The 26,141-nt window shown below is 44.1% G+C and overlaps 1 protein-coding gene across 2 annotated transcripts; it reads right to left on the bottom strand.

Annotated features, from left to right (window-relative positions):
* Nucleotides 1-24,384, bottom strand: LOC116553981 (pancreatic lipase-related protein 2). 2 transcript variants are annotated; one of them, XM_032281759.1, is made up of 13 exons: nt 24,246-24,384; nt 23,877-23,925; nt 21,061-21,215; nt 19,421-19,546; nt 18,498-18,632; nt 17,610-17,721; nt 15,634-15,753; nt 14,340-14,459; nt 10,560-10,678; nt 8,420-8,549; nt 6,563-6,674; nt 2,819-2,986; nt 1-110 (listed from the first exon to the last, which is right to left on the bottom strand). In XM_032281759.1, the coding sequence occupies exons 1-13, from the start codon at nt 24,246-24,248 to the stop codon at nt 47-49; spliced, it is 1,413 nt and encodes a 470-aa protein (XP_032137650.1). In that variant the 5' UTR covers nt 24,249-24,384; the 3' UTR covers nt 1-46. The 2 variants fall into 2 exon arrangements, with proteins under 2 accessions (XP_032137650.1, XP_032137651.1); XM_032281760.1 differs by lacking the exons at nt 8,420-8,549; nt 10,560-10,678.
* Nucleotides 24,385-26,141: the final 1,757 nt, after the last annotated feature.

The raw sequence follows: 26,141 nt of genomic DNA, 5'->3' as shown, positions 1-26,141 counted from the left end.
CCAAGTGCATTAAAAATTTTATTACCACAACAGTCACACTACATTTTTAACAAGGGTAAAGAGATTGCAAAACGTCTTCTTGCACAGTGTCACTGCTACAAAAATTATACCTGTGGAGGAAAACATTGTCAGCATGAGGCTTTTTCACTTGTGGAAATGTGACTTCACGTGAGTAAACAGCATTCAGGTAACCCCCTGGATTTGGCTTCCTTTGACTAAAAAGCTCTTCTTTACCAGGGAGAGTCCAGGTAATTCTTACTAACTAAACCTGCTCAAAGAGCACCCTTCTCCCCAGGTGGGCTCTGAATGGGTGGCAAGTGAATCAGCCATGTCAAACTGAAGCTTTGCAAAACTGAGGGATCTCTGATGGGACTGCCTCTTTGGGTCTAGCAATGAGTTCCAGGGACCAAGAGTGCCCCAGCCAGCTCAGAGGGCATTTTCTCTGTCAAATTAAGATCAGAGAGTGTCCCTCATACACTGATCCTGGGAATGTAAAATGTAGCACCCACTTTGGAAACAGTTGGGTAATTCCTCTGAAGGTTAAACAGAGTTATTATACGGCCAAGCAGTTCCACTCCTAGGTATATACCCAAGAGGATGAAAACAAAATCGTGTACATGACATTCATAGCAGCATTATTCACAACAGCCCCCAAGTAGAGACAACCCAAGTGACCAAGTGATAAATGAATAAATAAAATGTGGTATATTCGTATAATGGAATGTTATTTGACAATAAAAAACAATGCAGTACTGATACATGCTACATGGATGAACCTTGAAAACATTATGCTAAATTAATAAAGCCAGAAATGAAGGACTGTATTTTGTATGACTCCATTTACATGAAATGTCCAAAATTAGAAAACCTATAGAGACACAAAGTAGATTAGTGGATGCCTGGGGCTGAGGAAAAGGGATGTGTAAATTGAGGGATGGTGGCTAACAAGTATGGGGTTTCTTTTTAGTGAGATGAAAATATTCTAAAATTGTGGTGATAGTTGCACAACTCTGTGAATATGCTAAAAGCCATTGAATTGTACACTTTAAATGGGTGAATTGCGTGTTACAGGAATTATGTTTCAATAAAATTGCTTAGAAATAAAAAAGATCCTGGGGGATTATTAGTCCTGAGGGGCTGAAACCAAGTCAGGTTGGAGCAAGCACCAAGCATGAGAAGCTGGCCACTTACGGGCTCTTCCTTCTCTTGCAGGTGTCTTTGACGCAAGGGGAACAGTGTGGCCAAGCTGGGCTTCCCTCAGAATTTAGCTTCGGAATGCAGCTTCTTGATGAGAGAGCCCTTATGTGGGTTGGGGGCTCTGGTGTTTGGTTGTTTGGTATATATAGCATGTGTTCTATATTGTACTTAAAACAAGAACTCCAACTCCACTTAAATACTGTGAAATCCAGACATTTCCATATTGCCTTGCACTGCCAGACCATACGGACTTCTCAGCTTCTCATCCAGCTGGCTGAGTGGATGAGCACAGTGGAGAGAACACTGGATGGGCCGTCAGAAGACCTGGGTCCCAGGCCTTGTTATGCCTTGCACCTGAGTATAGTAGCCACCCATTATCTGCAGTTTTGCTTTCCATGGTTTCAGTTACCCATGGTCAACTGAGGTCCCAAAATAGGAAATGGAAAATTTTAGAAATAGACAATTCATAAGTCTTAAATTATACATCATTCTGAGTAGCATGATAAAATCTTGCTCTGTTCAGCTCTGTCCCGCCTAGGACATGAATAGTCCCTTTGTCCAGCATATTTCCTATTCATATAGTATGTATGAATAGGAAAAAAAACCATAGTATCTATAGGATTTGGTACTCTCTGAGGTTTCAGGCATCCAATTGGGATCTTGGAGCATATCATCCATCCCCCACAGATAAGGCGGTCTACTGTATACAAAGTGATGGCATGCTGAGTGTGACATCTGATTCTTCCAATAATATACTGAGTCATTGGGATTATTGCCACTTTTACAGCCAGCAAAGTTAAGTCATGCAGCTGAGCAAAGTCTTGGTGTGTGTTTTGAAAACATTCTGAAGTCCAATATCTTTCCCTTAAAGGTTCCCTATGCGACTTAGACAAGTTACTTGACTTTCCAAATCTTACGTCCTCATCTTAAAATGAGAGCAGGTGAGAGTTGACGTTTATATTTTCTTTATTCTCTAATATCCCATTATTTTTGGATTATCCTCTTTTGAGGTATCTTTCTCTCCATATTTTAAAAACAGTTTGTTCTCTCCCAGTGCCTACCAAGGAGGATTCTATTCTCTCAGAATGGAAGAGCTTGCCACTATGAGCCAGATCCCCAACGCAGTGTGTATCCCTCTCATGTCATAATCTCCAAACAAACTACTTTACATTAATAACTGCACATCAACTGGAATTAACTCAGAAATTTCCCCTACATGCTTCCCAGGTGTTTCCCTTATTGTTTGAGATAAAACAGTTATTCCTATGTTGAATTTTGTCTAAGGAAAGTGATGTTTGGTTTTTCAAAGTAAATCAGGAAGATGGATGGAGAGCTAAGATGGATAGCTGGGAAGATGAATGGATGGATGGGAAGATCAAATAATGGCTGGAGGGCCAGAAGAATGAGGAGATAGATGTCTGGGTGGATGGATAGAGGACTAAGTGAATAGGTAAGTGGCTAAGTGGTTAAAAGGACAGAGAAATAGATAGATGCTAGATGAATGGATGAGTAGATAGATACATAGATGGGTAGGTGGGCAATTGGATGAATGAATGCATAGACAGATAGATCAATATGTAAATATAAATAACCAAACTTAGATGCAATAAAAAATACATACTCAGTCCCATCTTCACCACTTTGCACTGTGATTTGGGAAGCACCCAGTTTGGGCCGGAATAGATTCATCACATTGTTGTTCCAGAGGAACTTAACTTTCTGTATTTTTCCAACATTAAGATCCACATCAATATCGTGCATGTGCCTTGCATCTGGTTTGAGGGATCCTCTGAAAATATAGACATAAAATGTTACATCAGCTGGATATATGACTACATAAGATGATCACAATCTATTCCTTCTCTAAACAATAGTTGCTATTGTTTGTTTTCTGCAAACACGTTGAATGACTTCATACACATCTAGGGGCTGCCATAACATAAAAGCGTTTATGCAGAACACACGTTTTAAAAATATTGGACTACAGATTTCCACTGCTTTAGTTTTTACCTAGAGCTGAGTCAAATATTTGGGGTGACATATTAATGCTATAAGTTTGCTACAGGACCATTTGGGGCAATGTCTTAGTTTAAAGATGCATGTGGTTCAGCAGATGCCATTTGTTAGCATCTCATGTATATTACAGGAATTTCTCAAGGACATTTGATTCAACATGAAAATGTTTACATAAAAGTTAGTGCAAAAACAGAACCTAACTTTTTTGCACAGGTTAGGCATTCATCTAACAAATATTTACCAATCATCTCATATGTCCAGCAAAAGCCAGGTGCTGAGGTCACACAGCATGGGTGAGCTGGCCATGGGCTTCATGTGTGTACCTATGTATGTGAGGATGGAGTGCGTCTTGGGTATGTGCCATACAGATGTGCCTTGCCTGAAGAAAATTTGATATTTACAAAACCCAAGTCAGAAAGAAAACTATAGGCCAATATCCCTGATGAAAACAGATGCAAAAATCCCTAACAAAATGCTAGCAAACCAAATTCAACAGCACATTAAAAAGATAATTAATCACAATCAAGTGGGTTTTATTCCAGGAATCCAAGGATGGTTCTACATATGCAAATCAACAAATGAGATTCAACATATAAATGGAATCAAAAGCAAAAAACATATAATCATCTCGATATATGCAGAAAAAGCTTTCAATAAAATCTAATGTTCCTTCATGATTAAAAGCCCTCAACAAACTAGACATCAAAGAAACATGCCTCAAAATAATAAAAGCTATATATGACAATCCCACAGCTAACACTATATCTAATGGAGAAAAACCCTAAGAACTGGGAAAAGACAAGGATGTCCATGCTCATTACTCCTATTCAACACAGTACTGTAAGTCCTAGCCAGAACAATCAGGCAAGAGAAAGAAATAAAAGGCATCTAATTGGAAAAGAGGAAGTCTAATTATCTCTGTTTGCTGATGACATGATTTTATACCTAGAAAATCCTAACAATTCCCCTAAAAGACTCCTAGACCTGATAAATCACTTTAGCAAAGTTTCAGAATACAAATTAACACACAAAAATCAGTTGCATTTCTATACACCAAAAATGCTCAAGCTAAGAACCAAATCATGAACTCAATCTCATATACAATGGTCACACACACACAAAATACCTAGGAATACATTTAGCCAAGGAGGCAAATAACCACTATATGGAGAACAATAAAACACTGATGAAAGAAACTGTAGATGACACAAACAAGTGGAAAAACATCCCGTGCTTATGGATAGGAAGAATCAATATCATTAAAATGATCTATAGACTCAACACAATTCCTATCAGATTAACAATGTCATTTTTTTACAGAATTAGAAAAAACAATTCTAAAATTCATATAGAACGAAGAAAGAGCCCCAATAACAAAAGCAATTTTAAGCAAAAAGAACAAAGCCAGCAGTATAACATTATCTGACTTCAAACTATACTTCAAGGCTACAGTAACCAAAACAGCACGGTACTGGTACAAAAATAGACACATATATCATTGGAACAGAATAGAGAATTCAGAAATAATGTCACATATATACAGCTAACTGATCTTTGACAAAGTCAACAAGAATAAACAATGAGGAAAGGGTTATTGAATAAGCCTATTCAATAAATGGAGGTAGGATAACTGGATAGCCATAGGCATAAGAATAAAACTGGATCCCTATTATTCACCATATACAAAAATTAACTCAAGATGAATTAAAGACTTAAATGTGAGACCTGATACAAATTCTAGGAGAAAACATAGGAAAAAACTCTATTGTACATTGGCCCAGGGGAGGCAGGTGGATCACCTGAGGAAAGGAGTTTGAGAATAGCCTGACCAATGTGGTGAAATCCCATATCTACTAAAAGTACAAAAAACTAGCCAGGCATGGTGGTGGGTGCCTTTAATCCCAGCTACTTGGGAGGCTGAGGCAGGAGAATTGCTTGAATCTGGGAGGTTGAGGTTGCAGTGAGCTGAGATAGCTCATTGCATTCCAGCCTGGGCAACAAGAGTGAAACTCCGTCTCAGGAAAAAAAAAAGTTATGACTAAGACCTTAAAGCAAATGCAGCAAAAACAAGAATAGACAAATGGGACTGAATTAAACTAAAGAACTTCTGCACACTAAAAGAAGCAATCAACCGAGTATGCAGACAACCTACGGAATGGGAGAAAATATTACAAACTATACATCTGACAAAAGACAAATATCCAGAATCTATAAGCAATTTAAATCAACAAGAAAAAAAACCTATGAACCCCATTAAAAAGTAGGCAAAGAACTTCTCAAAAGATATACAAGCATCATGCAAACATATAAAAAAATTCTCAACATCACTAATCACCAGAGAAATACAAATTAAAACCACAATGAGATAACATCTCATACCAGCCAGAATTACTATTATTAAAAAGTTAAAACACACACACACACACACACACACACACACACACACACACACACACAGATGTTGGCAAGGATATAGAGAAAAGGGAATGCTTATACACCTGTTGGTAGGGATGTCAATTAGTTCAACCCCTATGGAAAACAGTATGAAGATTTCACAAAGAACTTGATAGAAAAATAGAACTTCATTTTGACCCAGCAATTGCACTACTGGGTATCTATCCAAAGGAAAAGGAATAGTTTATCAGAAAAATACCTGCACTTGTATGTTTATCACAGCAATATTCACGATAGCAAAGTCATGGAGTCAACCTAAGTTTCCATCAGTGGTTGACTGGTTAAATAAAATGTGGCATACACTCATGTATTTCATACATGAATGAAATGTCCTTTGTAGCTACATGGATGAAGCTGAAGGCCATTATCCTCAGCAAAATAACTCAGAAACAGAAAATCAAATACTTCATGTATTCATTTATAAACAGTGGGTACACATGGACATAAAGCTGGAAAGAAAGACACTGGGAACTTTGGGATGGGGATAAGGGTTAAAAATTTATCCATTGGGTCCAATGTTCACTATTTGAGTAATAGGTTCACTAGAAGCCCAAACCTCACCATTACAGAATATAACCATGTAATGAGTCTGCACATGTACCCCCTGAATCTAAAATAAAATAAAATAACAAAAAAAGAAAAACAATCTAGTCAGGTGACTGACATTCCAAAAGGAATTAGCACATGACTCATTTTAAATAGTGAGTTCCCTCTATCTGGGCCTCAGCCTTCGCATATGTAAAATGGGGCAATTGAACTAGACACTGAGACTTTCTTCTGGCTCTGACATTCTAGGATTCAATGGTTCTGTATAATAGATGCCTAGATTTATAAAGCACTTTATTCTCAATCAATTTTGAATAATCCAATCATTTCACATTACTATTGAACTTACTTGAAAATCTCATATTGTTTTGAGTTTCCATTACTTCCATACAAAGCAATCCTGATGTACCCGTTCACCTTCTTTTTTCCAGACAGTGTTACAGATACCTTATATCTCCAACCTGTCCAAAGAAATACAATCCATTTAATGAAATCATCTGATTGAGAAAATGATCCACAAAAACATTATTGTTCCAAGCTCTGAAGCCTCCATGGGTGAGGGGTAAGAGGACTGTGACTTAGTTGAATTCCTGGAGCCCAGGAATTAAGGTTCTAGGTGGGAGTGAGGGACTCGGGGGTCAGTAAATGTTGTAGTTCAGCACAGTCCCTTATCAACACAGCCAAGTATGTGCTCTTGGATGAATGAAGGGGATCTGATACTGCACAAGTGTATTTTGACTGATACATGATACAATGGACTGAATTCATGGGGGTAAGAACCCTCATGAATGGGATCAGACCCTCATCAAAGAGAACCCAGAGAGCCCTCTTGCCCTCTTTCCACCAAATGGGAGGACACAACAAGAAGACAGCAGTGTGCCCCAGAACCTGATTGTGCTGGCACCCTAGTCTTGAATTTCCATCCTCCAGAACTGTGAGAAATACATTCCTACCATTTATAAGCCACCCAGTCTATGGTACTGTGCTACAGCAGCCTGAACCAATGAAGACACCAGGTGTATTGCACGTTGTTTTGTCACTTGTCTTTTCACTTAATACACCTTAGAGGCTTTTTCTCTTCAGTGTGTAGAGCTATAACCTTCTTTTAAATGGTTACATGTAGCATTTGATCTATGGTATTTAGTCATTTACCAACTGGTGAACATTAAAGTTTTCCCCTCAATCATTTGCTATTAAAACGAGTGTCCTTGAACATATCATCTTATGCACACATGCAAATATTTCTCTATGGTACATTATAAGAAGTGAAGCTTGTAATCCTGGCACTTTGGGAGGCCGAGGCGGGCGGATCACAAGGTCGAGAGATCGAGACCATCCTGGCCACAACCCCGTCTCTACTAAAAATACAAAAAAATTAGCTGAGCATGGTGGCGTGCACCTGTAGTCCCAGCTACTCGGGAGGCTGAGGTAGGAGAATTGCTTGAACCCGGGAGGTGGAGGTTGCAGTGAGCCGAGGTCGTGCCACTGCACTCCATCCTAGTGCCTGGTGACGGAGTGAGACTCTGTCTCAAAAAAAAAGAAAAAAAAAAAAGAAGAAATGTAGCTACTGGGCTAAAGGAATGGGCATGTAAGATTTTATAGATACTGCCAAACTGTTATCTTTTATGATAAATATTTTGAGGATTATGGGAAATACTGTATGTGAAAAGCGTTTTGTGAAGTGCTAATATAGATTTTTAAATTTGAAACTCCCTTAGAAAATAACTGCTCTTCCTTCCAGCTATAATTTATTACTCATAGTAAATGAGTCTTGATGATTTTGCTATCTTGTCCTTTTTAAATAAGAAGCAGGGCAAAATGTCATTACCACAAAGTGTGTGGTGTGTGTGTGTGTGTGTGTGTGTGTAGGGGGACTAACATAATAGTCATGACTGAAGTGACTTCTTAACTTACAGTGACTTTCACGTTGCCCTCTTCTGTTAATAGCTGCATCCTTCTTGCAATAGGGGGTGGGGCGGTGGGAGGGTGGACATGTGACCCATCCTGGTACTTTCTTTTGCTGGTCAAGGGTATTGGTTAAAGGGGTGAGAACCAACAGAAATTCCATTCTACTGTCCTTTGATTACACCTTAAGCTGGTTATAATTGGGTTTCTATCCATTGCTACCAAAGGTACTGACTAATAAGGTTGGTACACTTTTTAAAATTATTTGCAAGAATATGAAGTGAGTAAAATGGAAACTTACTAGTAAAGTTACCACTCTCTCCTGTGTTCAGGAAAAAGGTTTGTTCCACAGCACTGGTTTTCCCCTTAAATTGGTCAGCATAATGCCCCATTTTGGGACATCCTTCAGCTGGACAAGGGAAACAGCTATTCTAGTGGGGGAAAAAAAACATAATTTGTCTGTTAGTGGTAGGTATCTGACACATTCAATCAATCAATTCATCTTCCTTCTTATATGTCTATCTACCCATCACGCACCCAACTATCCACCTTTCCTTTACCTGTGCAGCCATCCATCTACCCATCCATCCCCTATCCATCCTTTCATCTACCCATCCATCCATTATCTTACCTATCTACTGATACATACATTCCTGCATCTATCTACCCATGCATCCATGCATCCATGAGTCCATCTATTCTGCCTATCCACTGACTCATGCGTTTCTGCATCTATCTGTCCATGCACCCACACATCCATGCTTCCATCATTGGAATTGTGCATAGAACTGTGCTGGGCTCTGCAGAGTATCCAAGTAAGTGCCTTGAAAACTTGGAGTGTAGTTGGGAAAATAAGCATCCAGGAAGCAGTCAAGTGAAAATATGAATAGGAAATACAAAACAATATATGTAGGGAGAAGTAAATGGGACAGATAACAAGTTATTTCAAAAGAAGTGAGGAAAAGAAGATCCAGAGCCATTTCACTTTAATGTGAATTATTATTCCAGACTTGTTGATCCTTATTTGTTGCTTCTCAAATGATAGTTCTTTAATTAGGGCTAGAAGAGGCAGTTTGCACTCTTCAAATCAGTGATTTGATCTCTTTATGTCACAGTGTCATTGTCCTCTGCTCTTTGACCTCATGCCACATCCAAAATGCATGGTGCAAAGAGCTATTTTGTGATTTGGAAAGAACAAGACAAGTACTGGAGGCCATGTTGCTATCCATGCCCCAACAAGAACTAGCACAGTGAAGGCTTCTCACTGAACACTCACAGACCCTGGAGATCAAATACTATGTCCTTTTGATCTTAGTTCAACCCAAGAATGTCAAGGTCGACATTAGTTTTAAAAGGACAGTGAGTTTAAACATGTTTTTATTTTTGTCTTTGAGAAAAAATATTTTAAAATATCACTTTCTCACACACAATGCAATAAATGATTTAGGAAAGGATCACCTACAGAAACTCAAACGTTTCACTGGGCTTACTGTTGGGAAACAGTATCATCTAATATGTAGATGACTTAGGGGAAAGAGTAATTTTGTAATAGAGCAATCTGGCAGACAGTATCTTAACCAAGTAATTAAAATTGAAGTCATCAAATAATGAATGAATTTATGTCATCAAATAATGAATGAACATTAAATGAGTGTCTTTAGTTGTAATACACTGAGAAGGACCTGCCATTACCCATTGAAGCAACCCCTAAAATGTCAAACAATTTCAGAGAGTGTGATATTCTACCAAATACCTGATCTGAAATCCTCAGAACTGTCAAGATCCTTGAGGATCAAGAAAAAATGGGAAGCTGTTCTTGATTAAAGGAGACTAAAGAGACACTGAAATAATTGCAATGAAAAAAGAAAAAGAAGAGAAGGAAAGAAAGAATGCAGGCAAACAGACACAGCTCTAGAGGGCATTATTTGGATAACTGGAGAAGCTGGAATAGGTACTATATATTATACAGATTAGTGTATCAAAGATAAATTTCTTGAATGTTATTCTATAGGAGAAGGATCTTATTTTTAAAAGATGAAAGCTAAAGTTTTTATAGGTAACATGTCATAATATCTTTACTTTTCCATAATTTAGAAGTATATATACATACACATATATAAAATGTTAGCAACTGGTGCATCTAGGTGATAGATGTACAGTATTCATCATCACTCTTCTTTCACCTTCTTTGTGTATTAGAAATGTTTCTAAATGAGCAGCTGGGGACCCTAATAAGGGCCTAGCACAGTCAGGTCTGTGCCTTTCCACTCCAGCCCGCCCTGCTCCCCAATGGAAGATGGCTTTGTGAGGTGCAGAATTTCCATTACCTCCGTGCATTAGTTGCAGAGTTGTATCTCTTTGTTCTGTTCTAATGCACAGGAACACAAAAACACTAAAACCAGGGCCACCAACATCTTCTTCAGGCTCCTGGGGTAACCTACCTCCTGAAACTCACTGTAGGAGGCACAGGGATAGCCCAGGAAGCCGTCAGGGTTGAGGATGCTTCTTGCGTAATACTTGTAGCTTCGTAGGTGATTGCAAGCTACAAAGTCACGAGTTCCTGGAAAAGCAAAGGCTCCAGAAGCTCAAAAGGAGGTCTTTCACTTTTAAGTGTGAACAATTCATTCTGACTAAGAAGGAATCACCTGTACATTTCACTGATGGGTGTCCGCTCCTGAACACCTTGGGGCATTTGCTGAGGAGGACCTGCTCAGGGGTAGGTGACTGTGGAAGAGTGACATGTCCTGACTGTCAGGCCTCCATGTGCAAGCCTGGACCCAGAAAGTCTGAAGTCCTGCCTGCCTCGGCTGATCGCCCCCACCCACCGCCTGCATTTGCCATTATCCGTGATAGCCCAGCGGAGCTTCCCCCAGTTAAGATGGCTCACCCCACCCTGCCATCTTAACTGTTCTTATAATAATGTGAACACTCCTCACCTACCCTGCCATCTTAAATACTCTTACGCCTTACCCCACCTGCCATTGTAGCTGAACTTATGGTAATGTATGCTCCTTTCCCCTACCCCCACCACTGTCACTGACCTTACTCTGTAACTTTCCACTGCTCACCCCAAACCTATAAAACCAACTCCTATCCCACTGCCCTTTGCTAACGCCCTTTTTGGCCTTAGCCCACCTGCACCCAGGTGAATACACAGCCATGTTGCTCACACAGCCTGTTTGGGGGTCTCTTCATTCAAAGTGTGCATTGTAATGCTGCCTAGCACCCTTTTCTGCTCTTCCAGGGGCCAGGCACATAACACAAATAAATGAGGAGGGCTGGGAGTCAGAAACAAAGTGGGGTGGTGGTGGAGAGAGAGACAGAAAGTGACAGAGAGAGAGAGAGACAGACAGAGGCAGTCAGTTGTGGCGGAGAGACAGAGAGAGTCAAGGCAGGAGAGAAAGAGAGAGAGAGTCAGAGAGAGACAGAGAGAGACAGAGTTGGTGGGGGGAGAGAGAGAGAGACTCAGAGAGACAGAGTCAGTGGGAGAAGGGAGAGAGATAGATAGAGAGAGACAGGTAATCGGTCATGGGGGGGAGAGAGAGAGAGAGACAGAGAGAGCCAAGGGGGGGAGAGAAAGAGAGACACAGAGAGACAGAGTCATGGGTGGGGGGAGAGAGAGAGAGTCAGACAGACAGAGAATCAGAGAGAGACCGAGAGTCAACGGGGAGAGAAAGAGTCAGAGAGAGACAGAGTTGGCTGGGGGAGACAGAGAGAGACAGAGTCAGAGACAGACAGAGAGTCAGTGAGCAGGGAGAAAGAGACAGAGATAGAGAGAGAAATGGAGAGGAAAAGAGACATGAAAAGAGACAGAGATGAGAAAGAGAGAGATTCAGAAAGACAGAGCATAGAGAAACAGGAGAGGCAGAAAGAGAAAGGAGAGATGAAGAGTCAGAGGAGAGAGACAGAGAGATGTATATATATACACTCTATGGCATAATACACATAAACACTCTCTATAATATATATATAGTGTGTGCATATATATATATATATATATATGCACACACACACACACACACACACACGGAGAGAGAGAGAGAGAGAGAGACCATGAGAAGATAGCAATAGCTGTAAAAGGGACCCTATAACGCTACACAGTCTAGCCAGGTGTTACATGTTCAAAGCCCCGAATCGCCTGGTCCTCTGATTTTCCATGAGAAGCCAGAATCTCCAGTTGTACCTGAAAACCTTCCCATGCATGAGTGAAGGCAGCACATCCCTAGTGGGAACTCCAGACACACCCAGCAGGCCTTCCCCATGAGTCAGGCTTTTTGATTCTTCTTCTTTGCCATGCAGGGCCCAAGGCAAAAGCAGCGACAGCAAGGTGGCCATGGCCTCCGGCCACTCTCTCACTGTATTTTACTTATCATCCTTTTCTTTCAAAAGAGTCTGGAAAAGTGTTTTTTCATTTCTCTGGCTCCTTCGTAGAAAATTTCCCATGGAGAAATTCACAGTGACCCTGGATACACCTGGGGACCACTCCCAGGGGTCTGAGGGGCTTTATCACCACCACTGAGAATGGAACACTTCCCTTTGTGCCCAGAGTGGCTTCGCTCTACACGGCTCCCAGCCCTCAGCCCAGGGACTTCCAGCTGAAGCCAGGCTCCCTGTGCCCACGCCGGCACTCATCACCCAACAACAGAACCTGTTTCAAACTTAATTGTTTCTTTTATCCAAAATTGCTGCCCAGGGACCCCATAATGGAGCAGAAAGTGGATTTAATTATTCCTCAGAGCCCAGTGCCTGGGTGACTCGGAGCTCGACACAATAGGAGCACACACCAGTGCTCATGGGCTTGTTCACTTGAAATTGCCTCTCTAATTAAACCTGGGCTCCTTCCCATTATGTGTGCCCTGCTTATCGTTTGTGGGAGGGGACAGCTATTATTGTGATGCTGGTGCGCTTTCAGGGAGCCTGGAATGGCCACATCTTCCCAGGAGTTACCTGAGAGGGCAAAAGCTCCATTTATTTGTCGGTGGGTGCTGGCAGTCGCTTTATTGACTCTGCTCTTTGACCTGAAGCATGTGGAATATTAAAATGCCAAACAAGGCCACACAACTCAATTTAAGAGTAAATTTAGTGCCTGATTTGGACGAGGCCCTGAGCAGGATACTGGAGTATCTGAAATGTGCAAAACATAGTCCTTGGCCTTGGGGAACTCCCAGCTCAGGAAAATAAAGACTAAAATGATCACAGTCCCCAACCCTCCCTTTTCAGGGAAGAGAGTGAAGCCTGGTGTCAGGGGAGGGGCAACAGGAATCAAAAAGGCCAGAGCAAGGGACAGCAAATCAGATGGGGCTATGAGGTTGCCTAATGGTGGGGCATGGGCCCTGTTCTCTCAGATGAACAGAAACGTACAGAGCTGGCCAGCAGCCGCCATGGGTCTCCCAGATTTCCAGGCCTCCCCCTCCTACACATGCACCCCAAATGCACAGAGCACATCCCTCCTTTGTCTTCTTACCAGCAAAGTCCCTTCCATTCTTAGCACCTAGCAACAGCAACCAGAAAGCAAGTCAAGGCATTCAAATCTTGGCCTATGCCCTGCAGTTCTTCAAGGAGCAGATGCTGCAGGTAGCTGGGTGGTCACAGACAGAGCCAACATGCCAGCCCATGAGCTGTCCCAGGACCCCAACAACAGGGAGATACACAGTCTGGAGCATGAGATCAGGGCTTTATAGTCAGAAATTGGGCTTAGATATAGAGTGGTGTTGATGAGCTATGTAACCTTTTTTTTAGGCAGGGTCTCACACCATCACCCCGGCTGGTGCAGTGGTGCCATCTCACCTCACTGCAACCTTCACCTCCCGGTTTCAAGTGACTCTCATCTCGCAGCCTCCTGAATAGCTGGGACTATATGTGCATGCCATCACATTCACCTAATTTTTGCATTTTTAGTAGAGATGGGGTTTCACTATGTTGGCCAGGCTGGTCTTGAACTCCCGCTCTCAAGTGATTCCCACGTCTCAGCCTCCCAAAGTACTGGGATTATAGGCATGAGCCACCACGCCCGATTGAGTTATGTAATTTTTCTGATCCTCAATTTTGGCAACTGCAAACTGGGGCTAATCAGAGTAGCCATCTCATAGCATTGTGAAAATGCGTGGCACGTTTTCACAACACTCTTTAAATGGTGGCAAATGTCAGTGTTAAGAAGGCCAGACCATGCATTCTGCTTTCTCCCCAAAGAGGGCAATTGCTGTCTTCTTTAATTTACATACCTTCCCATAGTCCATTGATATCGACAATGGTTGAAAGGATATTTTTCTTACATCCGGGCATTTGCTTTCCTCCATTTGGAAAGAAATCCAGATGGCCCACCTTTTGGCTCATTCCAAAACCTAAAACATTTGAAGCAGAGATGAGCAGGGTGGTGAGTGGTTCCAAAGTTAGGTTATAGCCACAAAAAGAGCCTTTTTGGCAAATTCTCCCTTCATCCCTTCATCACAGCTACCACTGCCTCTAGCTCTGCAGAAAGTTCTCAGAGATGGGTGCTTGGCAAGATAAGGAGGGAGGAGAGGGCACAGGAAGTGAGATGAGGGGGAGGCTGGGCTCTGGGAATGTATGTGTGAGACACACACATTTGGATGTGTATCTGTGTGTCTTGGGGAGTCCTGGACCATATTGATATGCCCCGGTACCATTGTGCACCAGCAGACATATCAACACCTGATGTAATTTGTATTACTTTACTCATTTTTAAATTTTGATGTCTACATTATATTGTTATGTGGAGACCACATAATATTATATTGTGAGCCATAGCATATGGCTGGGAGCTTTGGATTTCAAGGCGCATGAACCTGTGATGAAATCCTGGTTTTACTTACAGATTTTGTGATCTGGGGCAATTATTTAACCTCATTGAGCCTCAGTTCTTCAACCATGAAATGGTGGCAATAAAGCCCACTTTTCAGAGTGTTACAGAATTAATGAGCTAATGTGTGCAAAATGTTCAGTGTAGTACATGGTAAATACTAAGTGAGTGATATCATCATCACCAAAAACATGCCCTTTATTGGCAAGTTTCATGAGTGGCTATGTAAGAAAATACTGAAAAAAGAACACTGATTTTAAAAGAATTAAATAAAGGGATACATTCAGTTTTCAACAAAACAAAGTGTAACCAAAGCTTTGACTGAAGAAGTAAAAAAAATATTCAAAAATTCACTTTGTATTTGCAAGTACAGGTCAAGTTTCAAGAATAAATACATCTGCCACATTAGTTACTGGTAGACTGGGGAAGGATGCAGAATTTGAAGAGTGATTGACAACATTTCATAGACTACAAAAGGGTTTTTGTTTAACCCAGGGCTGCAGGCAGATTCCATTGGCATTGTACTGGCTATTTATTTGGGACTGGTACTCATTTTGACTGGTTGGTGCCCACACCATTCCTGTAGCTATTTCTAATAGCCTCCCCTGCTGCATGTGTATGTGTGTGTGAGAGGATATCTGGACCCAATGTCATTAGCTGTAGCACAGGTCAGCAGAAGATGAGATTGAGGAGCTCACCTAGGGAAGGGACTATGGGAGCAGCATCTGTGTGAATCACATCCACAAACATAGCGTCGGATGGGTCCAACCGAACCTCCTCAGGCGTACCCTGGAAGCACGGCTCTGCTGGATCCAGCCCTGAAAGGGAGAAGGTAGTCAGGCTGGACTCTAAGAACCAGGATTTGAACCCAGTACTGGCAGACTGAGCATGTGGATTCCTCTTACCCCAACAGCTACGGTTCTGGGGATTGGATCTGCAGCTCTTGGTCTGCCTGGGAGAGAGAGTCTGGGACAGAAGGCTGGGAATGGGGTCATTGCCTGTGGATGAACATTCAGAAATCCCCAGTGCCTGGCTCCATGGAGGATCCAGGTAGCCTCTGTACACCCCTCCTTTCCCTTTTCCTTTTGTCCTCACATGTTACCATTCGGCCACTGCTCTCAGAGACTGCAAGCCCCAGGCCTCGCCCAGCTCCATCCAGTCCCTGAGCCCTGCACACATCTACTCCTTTCTGGCCCATGCCATTCCCCAGCCTGCTGCGCCCTTCCCCACATTCTTCCTTTATCTAAATCTTTCTCCTCCAAACCCAGCTCACATACAACCTCCTCATGGTGAAATGGAAAATCTAATTCCTCTCTTTTCTCAGCTCATCCCATCCAGATTGTATTATTTTGCAAGCTGCTTTGATTTTTATTTGCCTGCTTAGTTGTCTGCCTCCTGGACTAGACTATGGATTTCCTGTGGCAGGGGCTGTGCCCAGGTCATCTTCAAAGACAAACAGAGCATGGGAGAAGGGGGCACACAGTGGTCTGTATTCTTGCCCTAGTTCTGCTCCAGGTCAAATATCTGTCCTCTTTGAACTTCTGTGTCCTTATCGGGAAAGCGGGAATAATGACAACCACCTACCTTACAGGGTTGTTGTGAAACTCTCATGAAAAGATGTAAGAGAAGGGACATAGCAAACTGCAAAATTCTACATAAACACAAACCAACACCCCCTCATCCTTCGCCCAGTGTCTTAGGCAAAGGGATGCTCATTAAATGTTGATGTGAACTGTTTGGTGAAGTTACAAGCTGATTTGGCTGCATAAAATAGTTATTTGTGTCTTTGTCTTGTACACATTCATTCTGTCTAGTGTTTCATTCATTCAGTATTTCCTCAGCACCTTCTATATGGCAGGTCTCAGTATGCCATTTGCATGTTCTGTCTTTGCCTGGCATAATAAAGACAGTCAAACAATTATGTGGAACTGATGAATTTTTAAAACCATCTCACTTTTTTTCTTTTACTTTGTCATACTCTGAAAATAAGAACCCTTAAGTCATGGATTTGATGTGCTAGTTAAATCAATCATTCTTTCTTTCTTTCTTTCTTTCTTTCTTTCTTTCTTTCTTCTTTCTTTCTTTCTTTCTTCTCTCTCTCTCTCTCCCTCCCTCTCTCCCTTCCTTCCTGTCTTTCCTCCTTTCTTTCTTTTTTCTTTCTTTTCTGAGATACGGTCTCCCTCTGTTACACAGGCTGGAGTGCAGTGGGGTTATCACAGCTCCGTGCAGCCCGGAACACTTAGGCTCAAGCAATCTTCCCACCTCAGCCTCTAGAGTAGCTGGGACTGCAGGCGAGAGCCATCACACCTGGCTAACAGTAAACATTTTTGTGTAGAGACAAGGTTTCACAATGTTGCCAAACTGGTCTTGAACTCCTGGCCTCAAGCGATTCTCCCGTCTCAGCCTTCGAAAGTGCTGGGATTACAGGGGTAGGCCGCTGGCCCAGCCTTTGCTTCTTTAACAAATGCATTTTTATTTTTAATCATCTATTTCCTAATATACATTATGGAAAATTATTTTTAAATTTAAGGCCAGGCCGATCATCACAAAAAAATCTGCTCCCGGGAGGATCAGCAGGGGAGCTCTTCGCCATGGGAAGGGCGCTATGTGGCCGAGGCGTCCCCGGCGCACACCCCGGGACCTGGGACTCGGGCCCTGCCCCCGCGACCCCTACCTGTGATCCTGCCCACACGGCCCTCCAGCCTCCTGCCAGCCTCCGCGGCCGCGTGCGCGCCCAGGCTGTGGCCGATGAGATGCACGTCCTCCGGGCTGTACCCCAGCTGCGCCTGCGGAGGGAGGGCGCGTCAGGTCCCCCAGCACCTCGTGGGGACCCGCTGGTTGGGGAGCCGGGCGTCGGGCGCTGCCAGGGATGGGGACAGGACCCGGGCTCGAAACTCTACCCTCCGCTCGAGCACACCGCCTGGGGCAGGGCGACCAGGCCCCGGATCCGCAGACTGTGAGTCCCACGGGCCAGCTCGTGCGCGGGGCAACAGTGCTGACCAGCGGCCACCACGCCAACTGCAGGCCGCCTGGGCGGGCGAGACACGCGGCCTGCCACCCTCCTCCACCCCACCCCCAGCTCCCTTCCCTCGTTCCTGCTAGGGGTATGGGCTATCTGGGCGAGTGAGCACGGGTAGTGGGCCCTGGCTCTGGGATCCCCCTGGATAGATCCCACGGAAAGGTCCAGGCCGTTCTCTGTGGGTTGGCCGAGGATGAAAACTCATCTTCTGCACTAGGAACTGCTGGGCAGCACAGCCTGCTCTCTGACCCTTGCAGAACAGCCTGCAAGGAAGACCCATTTCAAAAGGGGAAACTGAGGCTTAGTTTGCCTCGGCCCCACAGCTAGACAGTGATAGCGCAAGGTGCTTCAGGACGGCAGGCAAGGAGGAAGGTTGCAGAGCTTCATCTTGGAAAGGGCCCTTTTTGAGGACAACCTGGGCTGTTGGCTGCTGGCCCCTACCCATGCCCAGGGGTCCCTAGGCTGCCTCTCTGCACCACGTGGTGCCTCCCTGCCCCTCTCTCTGCCCCGTACCCACAGGACAGGGCCCAGGCAGGGTTTTACCGACAGGACTTGTATTAAGAGAGCTATCTCCGCACCCACGACCCGAATGTTTTGCACAGCTTGGGTGTACATGGTCCGGGACCCGCCCCTCCAGTCCACACAGATGCAGTTCACCTTCTCCACTTTAAACATTTTCTGGGGAAGACAAACAAGGGAGAGAAATCAATTTATAAACAGCTCCCAATTGCACACCCCAGAGATAGGCATGCACATCCATCAAATGCCTAGCCCATGTCAGAACTTTGATACTTCTACATCTGCTATAATGTCATCCTCACTGCAATGCTATGGACTGGGCATGCTAACACCTGCTTAACAGACATGGAAACTGGATCCTGGAATGGGTGAGTGATGTGTCTAAGGTCTCACACATCATTAGGAACACAGCCAGGCCAAAAAGACCACTTACTAAATCAGGTGTGAACAGACTACTACTCAATGACATGTCAAATTCAGCTCTTCGGTTGCACCAGCTACATTTCAAGTGCTGAAAAACAAACGTGGCCAGTGGCTTCTGATTTGGACAGTGAAGATACAGAACATCATCACTGCACAACATTCTACTGGATAGCAATGCTTTAGACGGTAAAATTTAAGTGTTTTTTAATGTCACAAAGGGGTTTTACGTAAGTGTTCAGGAATAAATGCCCAGTAGTTTGCTGCAGTCTCTATCTCACAGATTTTTTGACTGAACTCTGGGTATCTTCTGCCTCAGAGGAGATTTTTGGCTAGAAATTGGTAGGTAGGGAGAGCATGGCAATGGATGCCCTTAGGAACTGAGCTTTCTTCAGTGGTTTTAAGAAGGACCAATCTCTCTCTGGAGTATTTCCTTTCCCGGTCTCAGGGAAACTGGGGGTGCAGTGTTTGAATCTGTGTGTTCAGTGCTGATCTCACCAGGGAGTGGCCAAGTGGTGGGGTCCCACCTTGCACATGTCTGACAGCCAGCTCTCCTCCCCCTTGTCTATGAAGCCATGGATGATGAAGCGTGTCTTGCGGTCCAGTTGGAAGTTTGAAGCCTCAATGGTGTCTGGTTCCATGCCAGTGATTAGCTGTTTTAATTAAAAAAGGTTAATTTGAATGTTGGTCTTTCCAAGCCATGAGCCTATTAGAGCCAGTTTCAGAACTGGTAACACAGCTTCGATGCCCATGAAGTTGGGTCAGATTAGAAGGAGCTCCAGAACTGGGGTTGTGGATAGAATTCAGAAAATCCAAGTTCACGAACTTTCTATTTTAATTAGTCCTTAATCCATATGTAGTATTTCAGTTAATCATGAAATTAGACAATAAACCACAGTGGTATTAGCAACACCCGTGACTCCATCCCCAGTAGAAGTCACAGATATTTTCAGGTCATAGTATAATTAGTGCAGATATCTCAAAATATCATTTATACTCACTACTATTTTTAAATTATGGTAGTTATTAGGCCAACCCCTAGATGTTGTTATTTAGTGAGATATAAAACAGCACATATATGACTGTATCACATATTTATGTATTTAAATATGAATACATAAAATATCAATACATATGATAATTATTTTTCAATATAGTTTCTTTTGTAATCCAGCATATTTTATTTTTGCATTTAAAAACATTGACCTAGAAGGGGCCTGTAGGCTTCCCCCAGGTGGCCAAAGATGTTCTTGGTACAGAAAAGGTGAGGAACCCCTGGACCAGAAACTTAGGCTTGGGGACAGATTCAGCTCAGTGGAGCTGTGAGACTTTGGAATGCACTCCTAAATGGCCACAGGCTGCTCAGGCCCCCTTCCACCAACCTCTACAGATGAGATGCCTAAAGAAGGATCACAAAATAAAAATAGCACAGTAACCATGTCCAAGCCAACTCAGGGCTGGAGGCACTAAATAGGCTGGGCTGTCATGTGAAATCCCACAGTGGGTGACCTCAGAAACCTAGAGACAGACACCTGGTTCCCTAAACTCTGCCAGGGACCAGAGCTGTAAGCTTCCTGAATTCTCAGCAATGCCTTCCTTGAAACTGTCTCCTGGTCACTTCTGATATCCTGGAGCACGTCTGTTCTGCTTCCACCAGGAAGACCTGCTGGAAACTAGAGGTTGCTCCAGAGAAGCTCGTCTTTTCTCTATTGTGGCTATATATGTCCCCTCTCCCCTACCTGACTTCTAGCTCTTCAGGAAGGATTTACACCCTCCCCCACTCCCAATGCCCCTGAGAGGCTTCTCTCTCTCCACTCTCATGTGTAGAAAAGAGACAGACTTTCCGGGGGCTACATCAGGCCTGGGCCACTCTATAAATGCTGCTCATAGTCCCTTCCTCCCAGGGAAAAAGACATTTATGCTGGGGTAGCCCCTGAAGTTCTCTGAGACACTGTGTGTGAATTTGTAAGTTTCTGGGTTAGGCATCGATAGATTTCAGCAGATACTCAGGTGTTTATGATCCTAAGAGCTAAGCTTTGGAGATTCTATGCCTTGAAATTTCTGGAAAATTCCAAGGCAATGACTTATGCCCTGGGTAGCCATGCAAAGACTCCACTGTGGGGGCCCAAATATACCCACTATGCAGTGCTTACATGCCCCATCTTACTTGGAAATTGTCTGGATTTTCATTGGTGTACAGAAGAAAGCGTGTGTCAATGTCCTTGGGGGACCAGGGAAATAACTTTATAGGCCGCTGAAAAATTCCCGCCCATGGTTTTTCATCAGAAAAGCAGCCGATTTGTCCATAGCAGATCTCTTTTCCTAGGGCGAGTCACAAACAGGGCACACGTGAACTTCTGGAAAGGAGCAATGCCATATCCATACAGGAAAACTCCGCAGGACAGAGCCCAGGTTTGGCTAAGGCCAGTGCTGGTCTTTATCTTTGCCATCAACATTTCCCAGACTTCTGGGATGATAAGAATCACCTGGGGGCTGCGCATGAGGGGATGGGGGTGGGAGGGCAGGGGGCGGTGGGGGGAATAGGTGAATTGCATATACACATTCATAGGCGCCTCCCTCAGATATTCTGATTCAGAGGGTCTGGAGTGGGGCCCTGGAAACACAGAATCAGTAAGTGACCCTTATCATTAGGCAAATTGGGGAATTGCTGAGGTATAGGTTGGTGCAAAAGTAATTGCGGTTTTTGCCAGTACTTTCAACCTCAAAAACCGCAAGTACTTTTGCACCAACCTAATACAACCTGCTGCCTTAAAACCACCTCATTCAGGAAACTTGCAGCTGGCCCTTTACATACACTCATCGAATAGTAAGTATTTATTAAGTGCCTACAAACTGTAGCACAGAGCTACTACTTTGTCTTGACATCTCTGTTACATACAGCGTAGGTCGTGCACACAGTAAGCCTTTGCTGGTGTGTGTCCAGTTTCCATGTCTTCATGTCATTCTTTTATGCACATTCTTTCAAATGATTCTCTGCCATTTCATATTTTCCCTGTTCTTTGAAAAGGTAAGTTTCTTAAAAACGCAATGATTTTCATATCACACTATGTGTAGTGGAGACTCCATGATCCAAATAACCACATCTAAATCTGAGGGTGCTTTCTTTATCCATGACATAAATGTTATTATAGGATATGGTCACTACAGGTGACATAATTCCAACCCAATGGATTATAATGGGTCCTTTCTCTCAGGCTTTCTCAACTCCTGTACTGATGATGCCAAATATTGGCGAATCATTAAAAAACTTGTAATAGTTAATATTTGTTTACTATGTGCCAGATACCAAGCTAGTGCTTTACTGATATAATATCATTTAAGTCTCAAAACACAAATATGGAATTAGTATTTCTCCATTTTACCACTGAGGAAACCAAGGCACAGAGAGACAAGGTAAGCTACCGGAGGTCACAGCCAGTGGTGGAGGCAGGATTTGAACCCAAGACTCAAAGACAAATGAGATATGAACCCTGTCCTGAAAGAGAGGAGCTCTAATCAGGAAGCAATTCTGATAGTGGTGAATTCATTCCGGGAAGAGGGTGTACCCTTGGAGGTGGGCTATAGGAGGCTCAAGCAATATTTGCCCCAGGGGAAAGGTAGCGGGTTAAATGAAGGGGCTCGAGTACAAGACATTTGGGCTCTCTTAGGTGGAGAGAAGGAAGGCGTTGGAAGGTATGAGTTGGTGAGGGTGAGAGGAGGTGGTGGTGGCAGTGGTGCTGTGATTCCTGAAGGTGTTTTGGGGGCTTGAGTACAAGGGGCTGAGAAGCAGGAGAGCCTGAGGAGGCTAGGGGCAGGGAAGTAAGAGTAGAGGTGGGGATGGGCAGTTGTAGGGGTGGGCCTGGAGAGGGGAGGGCCCACTCTGGGCATGGGCATTCTAACCTAGGTGATGAGGATGATGGTGGACACTCAGTAGAGCTGGGGGCATGGGGGAACAGGCTGGTGTCCATATCCTGGTTTGGGACAGTGAGTTTGAGCCTTGGCCCTGATGGGGCTTCTTGCAACTCGGGAGGACCAGAAGCTGGGCAAGAGGGAAGGCCCTAGGAGGAGAGAGATGAGGAGAGAGCCTGGTGCGAGCCTTGGAGAATGTCCACATTTGGGGCAGGAGGAGGCTGCAGGTCAGCAAAGGAGATGAAGAGGGGTTGTAAGGCCTGAGGAACAGTCGAACCCACCCTGGGCTCTGCCATCAGGAGCCAGGTCATAAATCATGGCCATGGTGGAAGGAGAGGCCAAGAGTGGGCTGGAGGGGTTGAGAAGATAAGGGGAAAGAGTCACAAGACAGAAGAAAGCCCCCACAGGAACCCAAGGAGACCATGTCTGCTACAGCAGGGCTTGGGAGGCCAAGCTGGGCAGTGAGGAGTTCTGGTAGGAGAGGGGGTGAGGCAGCCCCTGCAGGGAGGGAAAGGCTCCTGGAAGGAGCACCCCTGTGAAGACATAGGCAGATGGGACGTAAGCAGGCTGGGATCTGGGGGGCTCCAAAAGAAAGGGAGGTGATTTGTGTTTTAGGGTAGGTAGAACTTGAATATCTGTATCTCCTCTGGACAGAGCCAGGTCAGGGGAACAAATTGGAGAGACAGAAGAGGACACATGGACACGATGGCAGGATGGGCAGGCTGGCCAGGCTTTCTTGGTAGGGGTCACATCCACATGGCTTTGGTCTGCAGGCAGGAACAAAGGCATTGGGACCCAGTGGGAACATCCACCCTCCGCTTGTCTCCCAGCTGCAAGAGCCTTTGCAGGAAGAAGGGGGCCGGGCAGGAGGGTTGCCCGAGATACTCCGTGTCCAACACATTGACCTGTATCTGCCTGAGAGTCAACACTTTCTGAGTAGCACAGTTTTCTCAAAGTAACAATAATGCTCTTCATAATCATGATAATAATTATTAATATACCTCTAGCTGCCTCACCAAAGGCCAGCCCAGGCATGTCACTTTCTTCCCAAAGGAACTGTGATAGCATCCTCACCTCTGACTGTGGCCAGCAGGAGAAGGCCAAGGATCCAAGAGGGCAGCATCTACATGGATGGAAACACAGATACACATAGACCTCCGTGCACAGTGAAGCTGGCAGGGGCAGGACCCAGCCAAGGCAGGAGCCTGGGTCACACAGACAGTAAGTGGAACAGATGCCCAGCAACCCACGCCCCACAGGGCTCTCCCTTAAGGCAGGGACCTGAGGCTGAGTCCTCCCAGTGAAGTTGGACAGCAGCACGCTAGGACCCCAGACTCCGGGGCTCCACTGTAGTGGTTTCCCCACCTCTGGGCCATGTCCCTCTTGTAGCCCCCGCTGCCTCAGCCCTGGCAAGTCCCCTGCCCATGCAGGGCCCTGACTTACCATGCTGCACCAGAGCTTCCACTCACAGCCCAGCAGGTTGGCTGTGGCCTTTTATAACCAGGATTTATCCTTTGGACTCTCTAGAGGAAAGGGCAGGGCAGGATAGATAGGGCACTGCATGTGGGCGCTTTGAACCTAAGTTATCATAAACACATAAAACCAGCTCAACCCCAGGAGGAGCAATGTTTATAAAGTGAGATTCAAGGAAAGGAAAACCGACTATGGGGAAGGAAAAGAGCTCTGTTAACCTGAGTTTACAGGTTTAGTTGCCAAGAGATTGTGTTCCCAAAGTGGTAACAGTGAAACACCATGTCATGCATCACACCTTGGAACAAAATCCCTTTGGACACATGCACCTCCAAACTCATCAGGTCGTCTTGTTGCTCTTGACAGACTGCAGGGTTGGGAAGTCGGGAGACTTGCTGCTCAGTGGAACTGACTGTTTTCGAAGACACACACCTCGCTTACTTTGGGGGTGGGTTAGGTGGAGAGCTGCCTTCCCTATTAGTGAATCAAGACAGAGGATAAAAATGAAGGCAACCTCACAGACGAAGCAACAAAGAATAAAATGAACAGTGTTCAAATACAACTTTGTTTAGAAATAACATAGTTTATTTTAAAAGTATTTCTGAGCCGCACAGACTGTACCTCGACCTGCAGATAAGAAGCGGAGGGATCTTCTTTGCTTCACTGCTACAGAAGAACGTGGGCGAATAACCAGGTGCCACCCTGCCATGTTTTAAATGGGTGTGTAATTTAGATACACATCCATTTAAAGTGCTTACATATTAAGTTTAAAGTGTAAGTACAGTTTAGTGAATTTTGTCAAATATATACTCCCATGTATATGTCCTAGATCGAGATATAAAACATTTCCAGCAGCCAGATCTTTCTACCACCATCACCACTCTTATAACAATACTCTGATTTCTATCATCACAGGTTCATTTTGTCTGCTCTAGAATGTAATTTAAATGGAACGATACAGTAGGTACTCTTTAGCATCTTGCTTTTCTCCCCGCCACAAGACATTTTTGAGATTCATTCATGTTGTTACATGTATCACTAGTTATTTTTTGTTGCTATGTAGTATTGATATATTTCTGTAAGAATATAGCACAATTTGTTTATCCATTCTGCTGTTGATGGACAACAGAATTTTCCAATTTGGGGCTATTCTGAACACTACTGCTAAGGACATTCTAGTCTAGTGCAGGTCTTTTGGTGGACGTATGCACTCATTTCCCTCAGGTTTATGTTCAGGAGTATTGTGAGGGTCCTGGAGTGTGTTCAGCTTCAGGAGATGCTGCCGAGCAGTTTCCCAAACTGGTCGAATCAGCGTGATTCCCACCAGCAGCTGGATGGGAGCTCTAGCTACTACCTATTCCACACCTGCCTTTTGATCAACCCCAGAAGCACAGGTTGCCAGCAATTTCCTGAGGGTTTCAAGTGTAGAAAAATCGCTTTTTTTTTTTTTTTTTGAAACTCCCTTCTGAGAATTCTGAGGCTGGAGCAGTGTGGAGCTGAGGGAAGCCAAGAAATGAACTTTCTTATCTCAAATGAATTTAAGAAAAGTCAAGGTTGCTGGCTGGGTGTGGTGGCTCACGCCTGTAATCCCAGCAAGGCAGGCAGATCACATGAGGCCAAGAGTTCAAGACCAGCCTGGCCAACATGGTGAAACCCCATCTCTACTAAAAATACAAAAATTAGCTGGGCATGGTGGCACATGGCTGTAGAACCAGCTACTAGGGAGGCTGAAGCATGAGAGTTGGTTGAACCCAGGAGGCGGAGGTTGCAAGAAGCTGTGATCTTGCTACTGCCCTCCAGCCTGGGCAATGGAGTGACTCTGTCCCCAATAAAATAAAAAAAATAAAATAAAAATAAAGTAAATATAAA

This window comes from Sapajus apella, unplaced genomic scaffold (assembly GCF_009761245.1).
Source record: "Sapajus apella isolate SASKATOON/1434 unplaced genomic scaffold, GSC_monkey_1.0 scaffold13, whole genome shotgun sequence".
NCBI lineage: Eukaryota > Metazoa > Chordata > Mammalia > Primates > Cebidae > Sapajus > Sapajus apella.
The sequence above is the reverse complement of the archived record's forward strand: the minus strand, read 5'-3'. Positions and strand labels throughout refer to the sequence as shown.